The sequence below is a fragment of the Diorhabda sublineata genome, chromosome 5 (assembly GCF_026230105.1).
Source record: "Diorhabda sublineata isolate icDioSubl1.1 chromosome 5, icDioSubl1.1, whole genome shotgun sequence".
In the NCBI taxonomy this organism is placed as follows: domain Eukaryota; kingdom Metazoa; phylum Arthropoda; class Insecta; order Coleoptera; family Chrysomelidae; genus Diorhabda; species Diorhabda sublineata.
The window spans coordinates 4,036,253-4,052,876 of record NC_079478.1 but is presented as its reverse complement, the minus strand read 5'-3'; the positions used below and the strand labels follow the sequence as shown (position 1 = coordinate 4,052,876).

At 30.9% G+C, this 16,624-nt stretch overlaps 1 protein-coding gene across 5 annotated transcripts in view; it reads left to right on the top strand.

Annotated features, from left to right (window-relative positions):
- The window catches only part of LOC130444236 (inactive dipeptidyl peptidase 10), a 217,597-nt gene that overhangs the window by 181,027 nt on the left and 19,946 nt on the right, over positions 1 to 16,624 (top strand). For all 5 annotated transcript variants that reach the window (XM_056779297.1, XM_056779296.1, XM_056779298.1 and 2 more), the window contains one exon: positions 5,070 to 5,283. In XM_056779297.1, the coding sequence (XP_056635275.1) occupies positions 5,070 to 5,283 (214 nt within the window). The remainder of the gene's footprint in view (positions 1 to 5,069; positions 5,284 to 16,624) is intronic.

The window sequence follows — 16,624 nt, the reverse complement described above, 5'->3', positions numbered from 1 at the left end:
TCCAAGTCTAACCCTCAGCGAACACTCGCTTGGTACAAACTACAAAAAAAAACTTGACGAAAATTGAAGTAGAATTGCTATACGATTTATAGCGGAAGTAGTAATAGTGTCTAGCATTTGTCGTATGTCACTAAAGTCAGCTGTCAGCTGCCATGTGTCATTTGTTTGATGAAGTCACTAGCTATATTGTATGTCAAATGTTCGATAGTGTCGTCTGTTACTAAGAAAATATTCGTTCTGTTTAAACCCAATTCCCGCTGATTTTTTCCATCTTGTGTCATGTATTTTTGAAAAATAACCAAAACAGCCTAATATCCCTTGATTTTCTGATTCGTAGTGATAAAAAAGAATAAATTATCTTAGTGCAGAAACTTGTTGTTGATTCGATGATGAAATAATATGAAGCAAACAATAAAAGAACCGGCAGTAACATACTGGAGTGAAACAAAGGCGGAAAAAACAAAACTGATTATATGGTAAGGGAAGGTGTTGAGAAAAATGTATTGAGGGAATAAGAACAAAGCAAGGACTTTATTGAAGTTTCGTAGTAGCTCAAAGAGTGAAATTGCAAATGCAAAAAGGATAATTGAAGAAGGGGAAGTCAAGGAAAAAATAGTTAGATGCAATGCTAGAAGATATAAATATATAATATATATATATATATATATATATATATATATATATATATAAATAATTGTAAAAAAGTTGAAGACCTATGATAAAAGAAATAAGTCATGGGCTTCAAGGGCCTGTACTATGGCAAGTATATATAATAAACCATAGTTCTCCAAATTCTACTAGATAGGTAATAATCATCCTTGTAATTGACTTTTTAAAACTAATTTTATGATCATAGATCTAAAATTTGAGATACTTAGTTCAGGAAATTTGATTTTTCACATTTTTTTCTTTCAAACTTACTGCGACGTAATATTCATACCGCCCTGGAGCATCATTAATTTAGAATCAATGGGACAAGAAAAAGACGGAGTATTGGAATTCGGTTTCTCAAACTTATATTTCCAGTAAAATTGCCTGAGGATTGCATTAAGCGAGTTTGTCTTATTAACTTGGAGCATTTCAATCATGATTCTTTCGAAAGAGATAAAATTGATAACACTTAACAAATTACAAAATATAAGGCTTTTTTTATGTCTTTAGAGCATTGAGTGTAATAAAACGTTTGTTTTCTGCTAATTATTTGACCATTTTTAATCTCGATCAATTGTTTCTAGTTTTCCTCACGTCATTTGACCATTTTGTGAGAGTTATGCCTCTGATTTTAAGAACATTTTGTCTTGTTTTTCATTCCAGTATGTTAAATTCATATACGAGTATCTTTCAACAAATTCCAACTGAACTTTTTCAATTATATAACTTCTATAAACCTTTCCTATAAAAGTTGCCGGACACCATTGGAATTCTATTTACTATAGATATTATTGGTTTTTTTTCGTATTTTTTGCTTTATTCTACACATACTACGCTCGTTAGGATTGTTTTAAACCATAAAATTACTTCGATTAATTCTACTTGTGGTTATTTCGCAAGAGCAACGACTTTTTACTTCACAAAATAAGTGAAAGTGATGTCAAAATTCGCACGAAACGAAATGTGAATCGAACCGCTAGAAACTATTGTATTAAGAATATTTTCAAATTCCATAATAAAATGTAATATTCATTCGAGAAATTTGTTCAAGGATATTTATTATTCTATAGTTCTGGAACCAAATTATTAGAATCTCATTGGTTTTCACACAAAATCACTTTTATTGTTCTCAAAATAAGAAATTCACACATTTAATTATGAAAAATTCGGTGTAATGGGGACTTTTTGAAACTTTACGAAAACTGCATTCCATTTACGAGGATCATTCGGAAATTAAGGAACGATTTGACTGAAAATCAAGGATAAGGGGTTTTCGGGGATGAGGAATTCAACGGTAGTATCAGTTTCACCATAGGACTCCAATGACATAGTTAAACAAAATAAAAACCCTAAAAATTTTGCTTTTCGTCCACTGAAAAATAGTAAATTTCTTATGATTTCGATAAAATTTTGAATTTGATGTTATTGGGTGATGATAATTCTTGTATAATGATTAATTTTAACCAAAAAATTTTTTTCTCATTCTTAACTATGATGATGTTGACAAAATAACTCCAAAATCAATATCTTGTATGAAAATATGTTATGATTCATTTTTTTCAATACAAAATTCAGGATACCCAAATTTAATTTGAATTAGATTTTTAAATTTTCTGTAAAATATATCCCTTGAAAAATTATATGGAATATAAAGGTAAAAATATACAGAATATCTCTGAAAATGAAACAAATATTTTTTGAATTATGAATTTAATATAATAACAATGCATATTTATGGGAAATTAATTGGGCTGAAAATTACGAAACGAGCTGAAAATTCGTTGCATAGGAATTTTCAATTGAATATATGGAATAACTGAAAAAAGATAGACGTTATTTCAACGATTTTATGTGAAGAAAAGATACTTTTAAATAATAATTCGTATTGGATTTCTCCAAGGAATGTTTGTAGAAATATATACAGGGTAAAAATTGAGATAAACTTTATGTTAGTTAAAGTACTTAGTAGTAGTATAGATACTGCTAGTTTTAAGATACATAAATAACGAGTAAATTTAATGTAATAGTTCGGTGTACAGATGAGATTGATATGCTACTCTGTCTAAATAAAGTTCTAGTCCTAATATGCCGTCGATCCTCAGTGATATCCAAAAGCATCCTTCACAGAAACCTCACACTAATAATATATTCATTCCAGACCGTTGTTTTATATACATTAACCCCACATTCTAGGATATTCTTTCCTAGAAATGTTTAATTTGCAGTAAAAAAGGACTTGCCTTTGTGACTGACGTACAGACGTCCATGATGATCAACATTCTGGACGACTATCGTTTTCGGATGAAATGAGTACGAAAGTGGAAGATTATACTTGATGTCAGCCAAGTCCTACCTTCAGAGAGAAAATACGTATGATATGCCAAAGTTTGGGCTTCCCGAAAATCATGACGGATGACAACAAACGGCAAGGTGTGGAAGCAGCCCCCTGTGATTACCATCCCTTCCAAATACATTCATCAAAACGGCGCTTATGTTAAAAAAAAGAGGAAACTGTAAACTTTCCAAACATGTATCATTGTGAAAATTCGTTGGGAACCTTATTTTTTTCCTAAAATCATTTTGCATTTTGGAATGGAATTGAAATTAACTAATTTAATCAACTGTAAATATGTTTTTTTTTGTTTTTTACCAATTTATCATGTATTTTTTTGAAATACATGATCTGGACTATCGATTCCTATGTATAATATTGATAATATAAAAAGATTCTCGATTATCTCATAATTGTATTTCATATTTACTTCCTAATTACTAAACACCCAATCTGTAAATTCTCTCATTATATTTGATTACTTTCCCTGACACCAAAGGACTTTTTTATATTTTTGATTAGAGGTTTATATAAATTAAAGTCTTACTAGCTTCCGTATAATATTCTCTACGTAATATTCTCCGTTTTCTCAATTATTTTACCTATTATCAAATGTGAGTTAATTTCACTCGTGAGCTAATCAAATGAAAAGAGAATTTCTTCAAATACCCTCTCTATCCTTTTCTATGAAAAGTTACCTCTCTTCCTATATGTTTCAAGGTCCTTATTCTCTCATATTTAAAGAACAATAATATTTTTTTTTCTTTTCGTCTCAAGTTCAGTCAGTGAAGTGATTCATAACCGGCTTCATTTTTTTACGATATTCTCCAAAAGCAATGATTTGAATGATGAAGAAACACGTGTTTAACCCTGTTTATATGTGAATAAATGTTCAGCAATATCATGGTTTAGATATGTTTGCAAAACACTATGACGAATCCGATATTTGTCAATATTACCTTGGGTATTACCTTGAAATAAATTACAAATTATAGTTATTATGTTAATTAACAGGTGGCCTAGTAAAGCAAAAAAAACTTCCGAGCAAGCGAGCATCCTGTTGAGATCTGAGCACAGAAAAAGATCGCTGGGAGTTGGATCTGGGGAATACGATACTTGTGGAAACAATTCCAAGCCATATACATGCAGGTTCGCCATCGTCTTCATTGATTTGTGACAAGGTGTATTGTTTTGATTAACCAGTACTTTCTTTTTCACTTTTTTTGCGATTTCATCTTTCAACTTTTCCTTTTTTGAGAAAGTCGATGGATATTATAACATACGTATTCCAAACTACTGATGCCATAAGCTTGTTAGCCGATTTTTGCGATCGGAGTCGGTTCATTGACTACAGTCTACTCCCTTGATTGGACTTCGGTGTGAAATTATAGAGCCACGTTCCATCTATTGGCACATATCCACCTCCAAACCCTGCTCAGAATAATCAATTCTTTGTTTTTAGCCGATTGTGAGCTCGCGAGGCACTTTGAACAAAGCTTACGCATACTTAAGTCCACGTCCAACACGTTCCTTTCGTATCTTGAGGATCCCATCTCTCTCAATCAGCTCCACTATATTCGAAACTATTTCGTGGACTTTTCGCTTGGTTTAAACTCATCAAATCACTTCTCAACGGTTGATTTTCTTGGGGAAACATCCGAATAAATATATCAAGAGAAGCATTACTTCAAGAAATGCCCTCACTCATAATGCTACAACTCACAAATTAATGGTACTTTTAAATGTTAGAGTTAAATAAAAATCGGATGGATTTGTTACCAGTAGCGCTTTATGTGTCTCATTTTACGATTTACGAACTTTTCAGTCCATCTAATATTATACAGACTCTCGCTTTTTGATATAAGCATAGCTCAGGTAATGACATGGTTAACTTTGATATTATTTAGGAACAAAGATTCATCAATTAATATTCTCAAAGTGTCACCAAACAAATACACGTGTTTTTGTACCCATAATGTCACTGTGTTTTATTAGAAGCTCGTTAGGATGACATGATTTATATTTTATTGATTTCAATGAGTTACCCTTTCATTTTAAACACATTAATCAAATGGTTTTGTTTCAGGAGCTTGTAGTCAGTTCCCCGAACGAGAGAAACTGGAGGGGAATATTTATCGCCTTACTAGTCATTGTCGCTGTATTAGGCCTAATTGTCTTCAGTATAGTATTAGTCTCACCTCCTGAAGAAGGACCTAGGACAAAGGGTATCAAACCATCACTTGAGGATATCTTCCTTAAGCTACCACCACCTGCCAAATTCAATGGAACTTGGATATCAGGTAATAATTATCAAATGTATGATGTAATGAATAAATGCATTCAAATCATTTCTTCGGATGTTATAAAATGTTTTTATATCGTAGTGAAGAATTAACAGCCTTATATTAAGAAATAACTTCTCGTTTATCTTTCGATAAATTACAAAAATATGTCCAAAAACTCAATTCCTGAAGCAACTCAACGATTTCTAGAAAATGCTCCTGATGAAATGTATTTGCTTATAAAGATATATTTAAAAAATCTTACAGGGATATGTCGTTATGATGAACTTGAAAATTAGAAAGAGATTACAAGACTGATTTCAATTTGATACTTTTAATGAAATAATTAAAAAAACTTTCACAATTAAAAACAAAATTCTACCAAATTAACAAAAAAATGCAAAACTTCAATCGTGTAAGTTTCAGACATGCTTTTAATTACCAAATCCCCAAACGCACTCAACAGTGTAGGAATAAATAAATTTGGCATCTTGGTAAAAGTAGCAGAAGCATATTTTTCAATTCTAAAACGCCATGAGCGTTGGAAATCCAGCAACATTGCTGATTCATCTACCAATAACTATATGGCTAACAAAATAAAATTAAAAAAATATAATAGAATCAATTCAGCCTCCAGCGTCACTACACACTAAATACAACAATGCTGTCAAATCTCGTTAGTTTCCTCATCAATCTCAACTTGCGCTTATATTTCAATTACCGATAATGTCTTGGAGCGAAACGTTCTACCAGGAATAACTTTCCAAAATTGTTAAAAAATAACTGATACAAATAGTTTTTGGGTAAAACATAAAAATGATTCATGCATTATGAAATATTTTCGTACACATAAAAACATCGCATTACCATGTGATACAATTTTTTTCCCATACGAGGGTTTCGCCATGGAACGGAATTCTTTAATGCAGCACCGATTTATTTGAAATTTTGAAAGATTCGATTTTTCGTCAAAAAAACCGCATTTTTCACGTTTAACTTTGTAATGATGCATTTTATCAAAAAAAGTGTAATGAATCAAAAATTAAGCTTATAAAAAAACAACCTAACCTGAAGGAAGTTATAGCAATTGAGCATTTAACCTCCAATAACGGGAAAAGGGTATATTTTTCAACAATAAGTCATAGAATACTTTTTAAAGACCTATCAAATGATGATCGATAAAAGTCGTTTCGACTGAAATTTAAGTGAGATATGATGTAGAATAATTAAAGCTAAAAAATGCACTAAAACTAATGCCATTTCATTGAAAATCAAAATTAAACTTATTCCTTGTACCAAATACTTTATTTCAATAAAAATATTTCGCTCCGTAACTATACGAGATACAAAAAAAAATAATCAGTCAAATCAAAGTATTTTTTATGACGATTATTTTGCTTTTTTTATAGCATCAAAATTGACGGAGTCACTATACTGCGAGGATTGCTTACCCACAGCCCTTTGACCCTTTATTAATAAAAGTTGGACGGTTTCAAGCCCTTCTAACATACATAGGCTTATAGCCCTGAAAATTACCTTTAAAATGTTTTTGTGTAGGATGTGATAGCTTCAAAATTAATGGAATTACATAAAAAATAAAAAATTGAAATTTTTTTAATTATAGTATATGAAAATTTTGGCGCACGGACTTTTGCTGTTGATGCTAAGTTGCCTATAGGCATATTTGAGATTACCAAGAGATGATATACTTATAATCTTGGTAAAGGGGTGGTTCTTAAGGGTTGTCAAGTTGTAGAGAAGAAAAATCATTTGGGAAATACACTTGAATACCGAAATAATTCAAAATCAAAACTTTAACAGTCAATTTTTTTTCTATTTTTTATCAAAGGGGTGGTTCTGTAGGGTTAACAAGGTATAGACAATTAAAAATTACTTCAAGTAGAGACAAGAAACTTTAAGTACTTAACATTAAGAAAAATTAATAACTAATTCAATTTAATTAAAATGCTTTGGATTTTTCACAGTAAAAATGAAATTACAATGTTTTAAATCGTTAAAAGATTTTTTTTTATATTCCTAACCTAACCTAACCATTTTACGCTTGAATGCCTGCACTAATTGATTTGCAAGCTTTTGCGTTTGGCAAAAATATGTTATTTCCCTTTCTTTCCATACTTCTTGATATATTTTTTAATGCTAATGAATTTTATTAATATAAAAACACTTTTTTAATAACATTTTTATCAATTTTCAATGTATTAAGCAGAACTCGATTCTTGAAAATTTCATATCTAAAATATAAAAATCCAACTTATGTTTAAAATTAGCAATTCATCAAACAAGCTTCAAAAACAGAATCCTAACGTTCCCATCAAAATCCTCTTTCTTGATAGTTCAACCCTTCAGCAATCTTTGATAAATTAGGTCAATAGGGATCGTCCTAGATAAAAGCTGGTCTTTCCCTACACATCAGTAAGATCATCTAGGTTATAAAATACAGGATTATACAGGATTGATCGCTTGATGACCTGATTTAAAGACAGCATTTACAAATAGTTTTATATTGAAAATCCCTATTCATGTAATCTGTTTTATATTGTTGAGTTTATAGTTAATTTTAAAATTCTAATCATTTCTATAACATATTTATCTTTAAATAGCGAATAATTATTCAACTTATATTTGAACTGGATTAATATCCTACAAAAGAAAATTTAAGGAATGGAGAAGGCTGCCTGTTAAAGGAAAGTGGAAACAGAAACTCAAAAATCTACATAGATACCTTAAAAACAAAAAAATCAATACTAAGTCAAAAGTGCCGATTTCTCCTTGATTGATGACACTATGCTAGATACATAGAAACTATAAAGAAGAAGGAAACTCTACGCAAGATCCTAGAATTGGGACGAAGAGAGAGCAGTGCTTCTACACTCAGAACCAAACATCAGTTATATGGTCTAACAGAAGATATTGAATGATATCCATAGTGATTTGGTCAAGATCGAGGATGACCAAAAATGAAAGGATAACGAAAAACTCAAACCAGGAAACCATTGGAGTGACTGGATATTGTAATGTTGGCACAGACTACAGAAATGGAAGATGGCAACCTGTTGCAAATAATGAAACTGAGAACAAGTGGAGATATCAGGTATCTGCTCTGCCTCTACAGAAATATGACGTCAAATGCTTGAGGTCAACAGAGTAAATTGCCTCGAAGAAATAGCAGAGTTAGTCAAAGAAGAAGTAAAAAAAATCGATTCTAGGTTGGAACTGCTCAAAATAAGAAATAAAAGGAGGAAGTAGAAAGGTAATTAGGTACTAGGGCAATACAAGTAACTCAGGTTTCCGAGTCAACCACAACCAATCTACGTCGAGGTTGCCTTCAAAAGCCTCACCTAACTTAATTTCATTTTTGAAAAATGACAAATATGTATTTTTCTACTTTTCTGTCATCTGCAGTACGTGGTATCTTTCTTATAACAAACTATTTAAATAATCTTTATATTTGGATATTTTAACATTTTTCTAGTAAATAACTCTTAAGAATAATCATTTGACTTCTTCTTTCGATTATACTTAATGTCCTAGGAGTTCATCATGTCAAAGAAGAAAAATTTATAGGTAGTTTATATTTTAGACCTGTGAACCAAACTTCATCAAATGCTTGTGCTAATCCATAAATACTAAGCTCTACTTTTATGGGAGTGCTTGATGTATAGTTTTCCTTATCAATGTATTTACTCAACAGTTCGACATTTCAATCCAAATTGATGGTTTGATGCGAATTCCATCACTTGTAGTATTTTTTGTTCATTAACAATTTTTTTAGTAATCGTGACATAATCAGAATTTTGCTAATTGGTTTATAAGAGTCAACATCTTCAGAAGTTTGTAATAGAAGAATTTTTTTTATTGTCAAAAAATTGTTCTCAATTTGTAGACAATACAATACAATGTAAATAAATACAAAACAATAACACAAATAACAATAAATACACTAATAAAATAGAATCTAAATATACAGTATACACACGAAAAATAAAATAAATCCCTTTTTCAGAGACCTCAATTTGGAAAAAGTTGATTTCATATAAAATTTGTATTAAGGATTTTTTTGGTATCACTGTTTATTACAAAGTTAACTATAATAAAAAACGGCATTTAATATTTTTATTTAAATGCGTAAAATGTCTGTGTTGAACCGTACATTCACAAGATTTAGTACTATGCAATTTTTAAATGAATGAAGATTCGAGACTGTCGATGTTCTGAAAAGTTTACTAATAAAAACGCCGTTTTTCTCGACCGTTCTTTCTTCTCGAGATTTTTTCTTCTCTCTTTAACTGTATAAAAGTACATTTTCCACCATGCTACTAAACATAATACAAAAGAAATATATGTTTACGTTGGTTTTTACGCTTAATGAATTTCAAAAGATTCTGTTGAGAGAACCACCAGATGCAGATACTTTGTCGCTTTATTTTTACAAATAAAAAAATGGTAAATGAGCATCTTCCGCGAAACTAAATAAACCGCAGGGAGAACATCATATTTGTAACGGAAGTTTCTACTCGATAAAATTTAAATTCGTTCTATATCTCCCAAAGAGAAAAGCAAAATATGGCTGTCAAATTAATCTATAAATGTAAGTGACAAGAAATGATAACAGAATTTTTTCTTAATGAAATTTGGAAAACCACGTAAAATAGTAAACGATTCTTCAGTCATGACGTGAGGTATATAACGATGAGGGAAGCTTGAAAAGATCACAATTTTAGTATGAATTTCGTTAGGGAAATGGATAAGGTACTTTGAAAATTCATAGCACATTACTAATGATGAAAATAACCGGAATAGAAACTTCACTAAAGGATAATACCAAGGAACCGGAAAAAACATAAAGTTGAAGCAAAAATATCAAAATTGAAATGAAGAATTTATAAAGTATGACGAAGAGAAGCTTGAGTAGAAACTCGTCACTATTCTAGAGTATATCTCAAGCTATAAATAAAATGAATGAAAAGAGATCCCAACAATTTTTGGTACTTAACTTTGTTAAGCTCATAGTTGAAATTTTCATTAAAATCATATCGATGGAACTTGGTAACATAATTCAAACGTCAAAAGAACCACAAGGGTTCAGACAGAACATATCGACAAGGGATGCCGTATGTCAATTAATAGGAATATCAATATTTTTGTTGACCACACTATAACCTATGGCTGAGTACGATTGGGGGAGTTATTAAATATTGTAGAGAAGATTAATATAGATCATAAATATCAAAATATTAAGGACTTGAGCACCGGAATTATGTACAGGATTGAAACCAGAACGAAATTATCCAATATAGTTCAGATTATTACCGGAATAGAACGGGTTACCAGCCTTAGCTCTACACTAACAAATAAAGGATGAAGATAACGTCAAATGAATAAAATGGTCATTGCCAAAGACACGATTAGATTGAAACCAACTGTAGACAACAAACAATGAAATTTCGTAAAAATCATCAAGGATCAGCTAGAGAATTTTAGTTAAACCGATACTCACGTACGTAATGTTAACAAGAATCGAAATATGATTAACAAAATGGAAGAGGACGACAGAAATCAAAACGATAAGAACAATGAACACCAAATATAGAATGGTGAAATACGTTAGATAATATGGACGAGGTTGGAAAATATTTCATAAAACAATGGGCAAAATGGACAAAGTAGCAAAAACCAAACATATGGCGATCACTAGGTAGACCATCCAGAAGATGACATAAAAGCTGGACTTCAGTGTTTCAAGAAGAGCTCAAAAAGGAGACTATATTTTTAGAACAGGGTCGTATTGAAAGAAAAAGAAGAAAAAAAATATTTTATTAGGGTTGCAATATAAAAACAATACGATCGATTTTGATATTTATCGTCCTCAATCTGGTTCCATTCGTTTTGCAGGATATTACAAAGATGTGAAGTGGAAGTATAACACTGCTTTCTGACTTCTCTGTCCAATTTGTCCTACAATAACTCAATAGGGTTGAGTCGGGTGACTGTGACGTCAAAATCATTGCTTTCAGTATATTTTAGTTTTTTCAATTCTTTGCACAGCTTCGAAGAATGCTTGGGATGGTTGTCATGCTGGAAGATAATTTTTTTGCTGATAAGGTGCTGGCCAGAATCTACTACATTTTCCATATTTTTTCCTTTTTCTTCCTTCGACATCTCTTTAATTTTCACTAGGTCTCCAGTCGCCCTTCCTCAAAAATGTTCCAAAACCATCTCCGAGCCTCCACCGTATTTTACTTGCACTATTCTTCATTCCTTCCGTTCTTCCTTTGGCCTGCGCACAATTACTCTCCTCAAACTTTGACTCATCACATCATAAAACTCTTTCCCTCCTTTCATGCGACCAATTTTTATGTTATTTAGTACAATTAGTTGATTTTATTGATCAAAGCTGCTTATCAATGTTTATCAATACAATTCGTTTATCTTCGGTGGTTGTGATTTTTATAGGCCGCCCTGAACGTTATCAATCATCAAACCTTATGGTGGATGCATATTGTAGTCCACAAAAAGAGTCTTGGTCCTAAAAATGTAAATTGCAGCACGTTCTTGTATCTCATAGTACTAACTGGGACTAAACTATAATCATAAACACCGAAGAAATGATTTACCGTTAAAAAATAATTAACAAATCAGCAAGTTTCAACTTGCCTCGACAAAATATGAACATGTGCCGGTATAAACTAAACAGAACTATTATTTCGGTTTGTAAGACACCGCTTTGACCTTCGCTGGACAATATAAAAGAGAAATTTGCTAACGTGTAGTATTTTTAAACTTATTGAATGGATTATTAGGTGGACCAAAACTTTTGACCGGTAGTATATATTTACAATATGCATGTCTTATGTACATTAAACCACTATAGGTAATTCATCGCCAAACACCTTACATACATTAAGCAATTGCCGAAAGTGCTTGTTTTAGGTTAAACGTAAACTTAGTAACGGTTAAAGGAAATGAGACGTATACTATCAAAGACAACACGCAAAGTAAATAAGCTTAATTGAAATTATATTCTCAATTATTCGAAGTTCAACTACACAATGACTATTTGAAAATTGTTGGATGTTATTAATTATGTTCTTTAGTATAATTGAACCTATTTCATAAAATCTTCAATTGACTATTTTGAAAATGAATTTTCCCTGGAGGAGAGAATATGGACTGGACAATTATACCAATGTCGTTGCATTTGCAAACAAATAGAGATATGAACATCATGCCTTAGAAGATCTCCAAAATTACATCATACGAAGCTGTAAGATTACAACGACAAAGCTCTTCAATCGCCCTTAAATTTTTTTTTAGATGGGAAATTTTATAATGTATGCATTTATAAACTTGAATTATTTTTCTGTATAAAAATTGTGTGTTCTTCGAAAAGATATTTCTATATTCAATTACCTTTGACGTATGAAGAAAATTGATGTTTGGAGCATAATAAGATGATTTTTTCATAATATCAATCGTGGATGCTAGTTTCTATAGAATTTCTGATATAATATTTATCATTAAATGTCTCGTAAAGATTCTACTTTCATTATATTCACTTCGTGGAATGTTCAATATTTTTCATTATGTAAATTTTAATAAATCCGTTCAACAGACTGTCACCAATTTATTCATTGTGCTGTCGTTTGCAGTTATGGAAAAAGTGGTAAAAACATCCATTGAAATTCAATAAGCAATAAGTGACATACTTAATTCCCTTTTTATATGAATATCAACTAGCTGTTTCCATTTTTGAACGATTATTCCAAACAAAAACTACCAATAGCAGATATTAAGTCATAAAATATATGGATTAACCATTTTCATATGAATTATTCTTAGTATTTTCCTATTACCTACTTCGTATTTTCTTTTTTTACATCTTCTTCCCTTGTTTTTCTCATATTTTTTTCGGTATTCTTTATTCTTTTAGTCTTCCTCTTTCTCCCCTCTTTTTCGTTCATCAGTTTTATCATGTTTATTTCCTTGTCGTATTTTTGTTTCTCATTCATTGCTTGTTTGAATTCTCATCTCTTTCCATTGATGCCAATCTATGTTTCTCTTACTATCTGTTTATCTATTTTCTTCAATTCCTATATCTTACCTCTGTTTATGATGTATCGTGTACGTTTTTCTTTTATTCTCTTTTACTTTCCTATCTTATATCCTTTGTTGTTTGTTCTAACCGTCATTATATTATTATAGGTTTCAAATTGTATTATTTCTATCCTACACCTCCTTTTTTTCCTTTCTTAACAATCTAAAATATGGAAAGATATTCATGCAACTTAATATATTGATAAAATCAACATTCATCCTCCTAATTTTCCATTCTTTGTAAACAGATACAAAAATATTATTCACTGAATCGTTCTTCAATCTAATTGTTCAACGGAAAAGAAATTTGTTAAAATAAACGATGAGTCACGAAATCTGATGAAAATTATTGGGATTCTTTTCTATAAAAGCAAAAAAAGTAAAATAAGTTTGAATCAATCCCCTTCAAAGTATTACTCATGTTTAGTAATGCAGTTATCTAATGTTTAATCAGTTTTCTGGAAACCTCCCTGGATATCAAAAGACTGTAAGTGATCAAAAACTCTAATCAAGTGCAGCTTGTGACAGTATGTGGTTATGAAAAAGGACCTTGTTGACCTATTATTCAATTTTTTTACATATTGTTCCATACATATTTCACTAACCCCTGGTGAAGCTCGAATCTTATACTTATTTCGCTTGAAGTTCACTCTTAGCTGTGTTTGAGGTCGAAGACGTCCCGACGATCATCGCAATCATCTGACTCATTCCCTCTTCTAAATTTTTTTACTACTTGAAAGTTTTTAAACTTATTCTATTATCATCATGGTACGTGGTGGTATGACGCTATGAAACATACTAGTTGAAATTTTGGCGATGTAAATAATTAAAGTAATAAAAATTGGTTCACCATATCTTGTAGACAAACCTCGTATGTCTTGGTTACAAAACCTAAAACATATTTCCAGTTTGGAAATCAATTGACTGAATTCGCATCACGTATTTCAATTAAAAAACACCTAAATTGCGAAAACAGGAAAAAAACCTCGATTTGTTTTCTATCGTTAAAAGTTTTATATGAACTTCGAAGGAACTGTCGAAAAGAAAAGTTAATACAAATATTGTATGTGACTTGGACGACATTCATGCAAACTTGAAATTAAAAAAGATTTAGACATAACTTCAAATCCTTTTTCTATAGTGTCGAATCATTTTTCCTAATTTCAGGTAATTTGTGCTTTCTGTAGGACATTTGAGATGTAGTGACAAATATTTGTTAACTCATTCTTCGCGTGTTGTTGCTTTGCACTCGATAACTCTAATATATAAGTCTTATAAATTTCATCAATTTCTTATTTCTTAGACCTTTTGACATATTAATACATCTAAATGTTCTTGGTTTTAGGTCTCTTCTGGAAGATAAAATTTGACGTTTCGACTTATATATCAAGTGTATTAAGTGTGACGCTGTCTACATAGGGCAAACATCTAAATATTTAGAAAATAGACTAAAAGGTCATCGATACGATAAAATGCATTGATACGTCTTATATAGAGAATACTCAATTGAAAATTGGATTTTATTTCTTTCAATGTAATATATCAGAAAATATGGAAAATATTTATAAAATGGCTCATTTTTAGGCCTTATCAGGGGTCTTTTTGAGATTTTTTGCCCTTCTATAAAATTCTGAATATTCTACTAGATCATATGGAAGTTATTACTCACTTTCAATCCCTCTAATAGTATCAAATTTTCTCTTGTTGAAAAATATTAGATATCAACCAAATCGGATTGACCTCACACTTTATTTTCCATTTTATTAGCAAAAGGCAACCTTTATTTAAATTCGGCACCATAAGCTAAGATCTTTTGTCCATAAAATCAAGCGGTAAACTGTGTTATATATGGGTCGGAAATCCCTTTCCAGTTCATTTGGGATCGCCACCGTTTTCAAAAGAGAGATCATGTAGGCCAAGTAAAGTGAAAAGTGTTACCAGATATGTGGACTTCGAATATGTTAGAATACAAAATGTATCTCTTGAATTTCGAAATGGAACAAATGACTTTAACGATTATCTCATTGCGATTTCAATAATAATCATAATTATTAAAAGATTGCTGCATATAATAGTAAATCAAGTAGAATAATTAACATACCTGGGATCTATAGTAAAGGGATTCTTTCCTGTGTTCTTGTATGGCGCTGAGGCCAATTAGATGATTTTGATGATATGATTCGCAACCCTCTTAAAGCAAAATAATGGGTAGGAAAAGCACCGTTGATGAAAAATCTTCACCAATTGTTTGCGAATTCGATCGATAACTGTCATTCTACGTGGATAGGAGTTAAAACTGATTTCAAATCTAATCAAATCTAACAGGATTTCTAATTATATTTGTTATATTTCATATAAAGTTGTTTTGAAAATTGTACAATTTAATTTTCACTTCAATATAATCAAAATGATCACGAAATGAGTAAACAGTCACTTTTTACTGGACTAGATATGGGAATCATCCGGGAGACCGACACTCCGGAGTACAATAAATTTAATTATAAACTCATTATATCCGCTAGGTATATGTAAAGGTTGTAATAGGTATAACAATGATTAATATGGAACTGTCTGCAGTCTAACAAACTAAAACGAAATTAGTCAGTCACGTATATAAATGAAATGAAAACCTCAAACTAGGAAAATGTATCTATTCTTACTTGAAGGACTAACTGATATATGAGGACGATGGATCATTGTAGTGGTTCCCACAGTTGTATTTGATGCATATTGTTAATATTTCAAATTATTTTTCGGATCTCAGTTTAGTTTGAGATTCTTCTATTTGATTTTATTGTTTAAAGTTTGTACATAAAGGTTTGAAAGATTATTCCGAATATATTTGAGTACCTAAGACGAGAACTTGTAGATCAATTGGAAAATGTTATTAATGAACGGTTTGAACGCTCAATTTTGATTATATTCTACTGTACAAGTGAGGAATGTTACAGATCTTGAACTAAAACGAAATAAATTTAACAGGAAACTGATTAAAACTGAAGATGCAGCCAACGATGTTGTTCGACGAATGATATATGACTACGGCTATTTTTTCAATATTCCTGTTACATTACACGGGGGTAAAATTAAGAACCTTAAATCATTAGTCTACTCGACACCCATAGTTGATATCAACGATTTGAAGAATCGTATTCAGTAGCGTTTGACACCATTAAAAATATTCCTCAAAACTTTGAACGTGTATGGCAATCCATAACATGCAGGCTACATTCATGTATTTTGG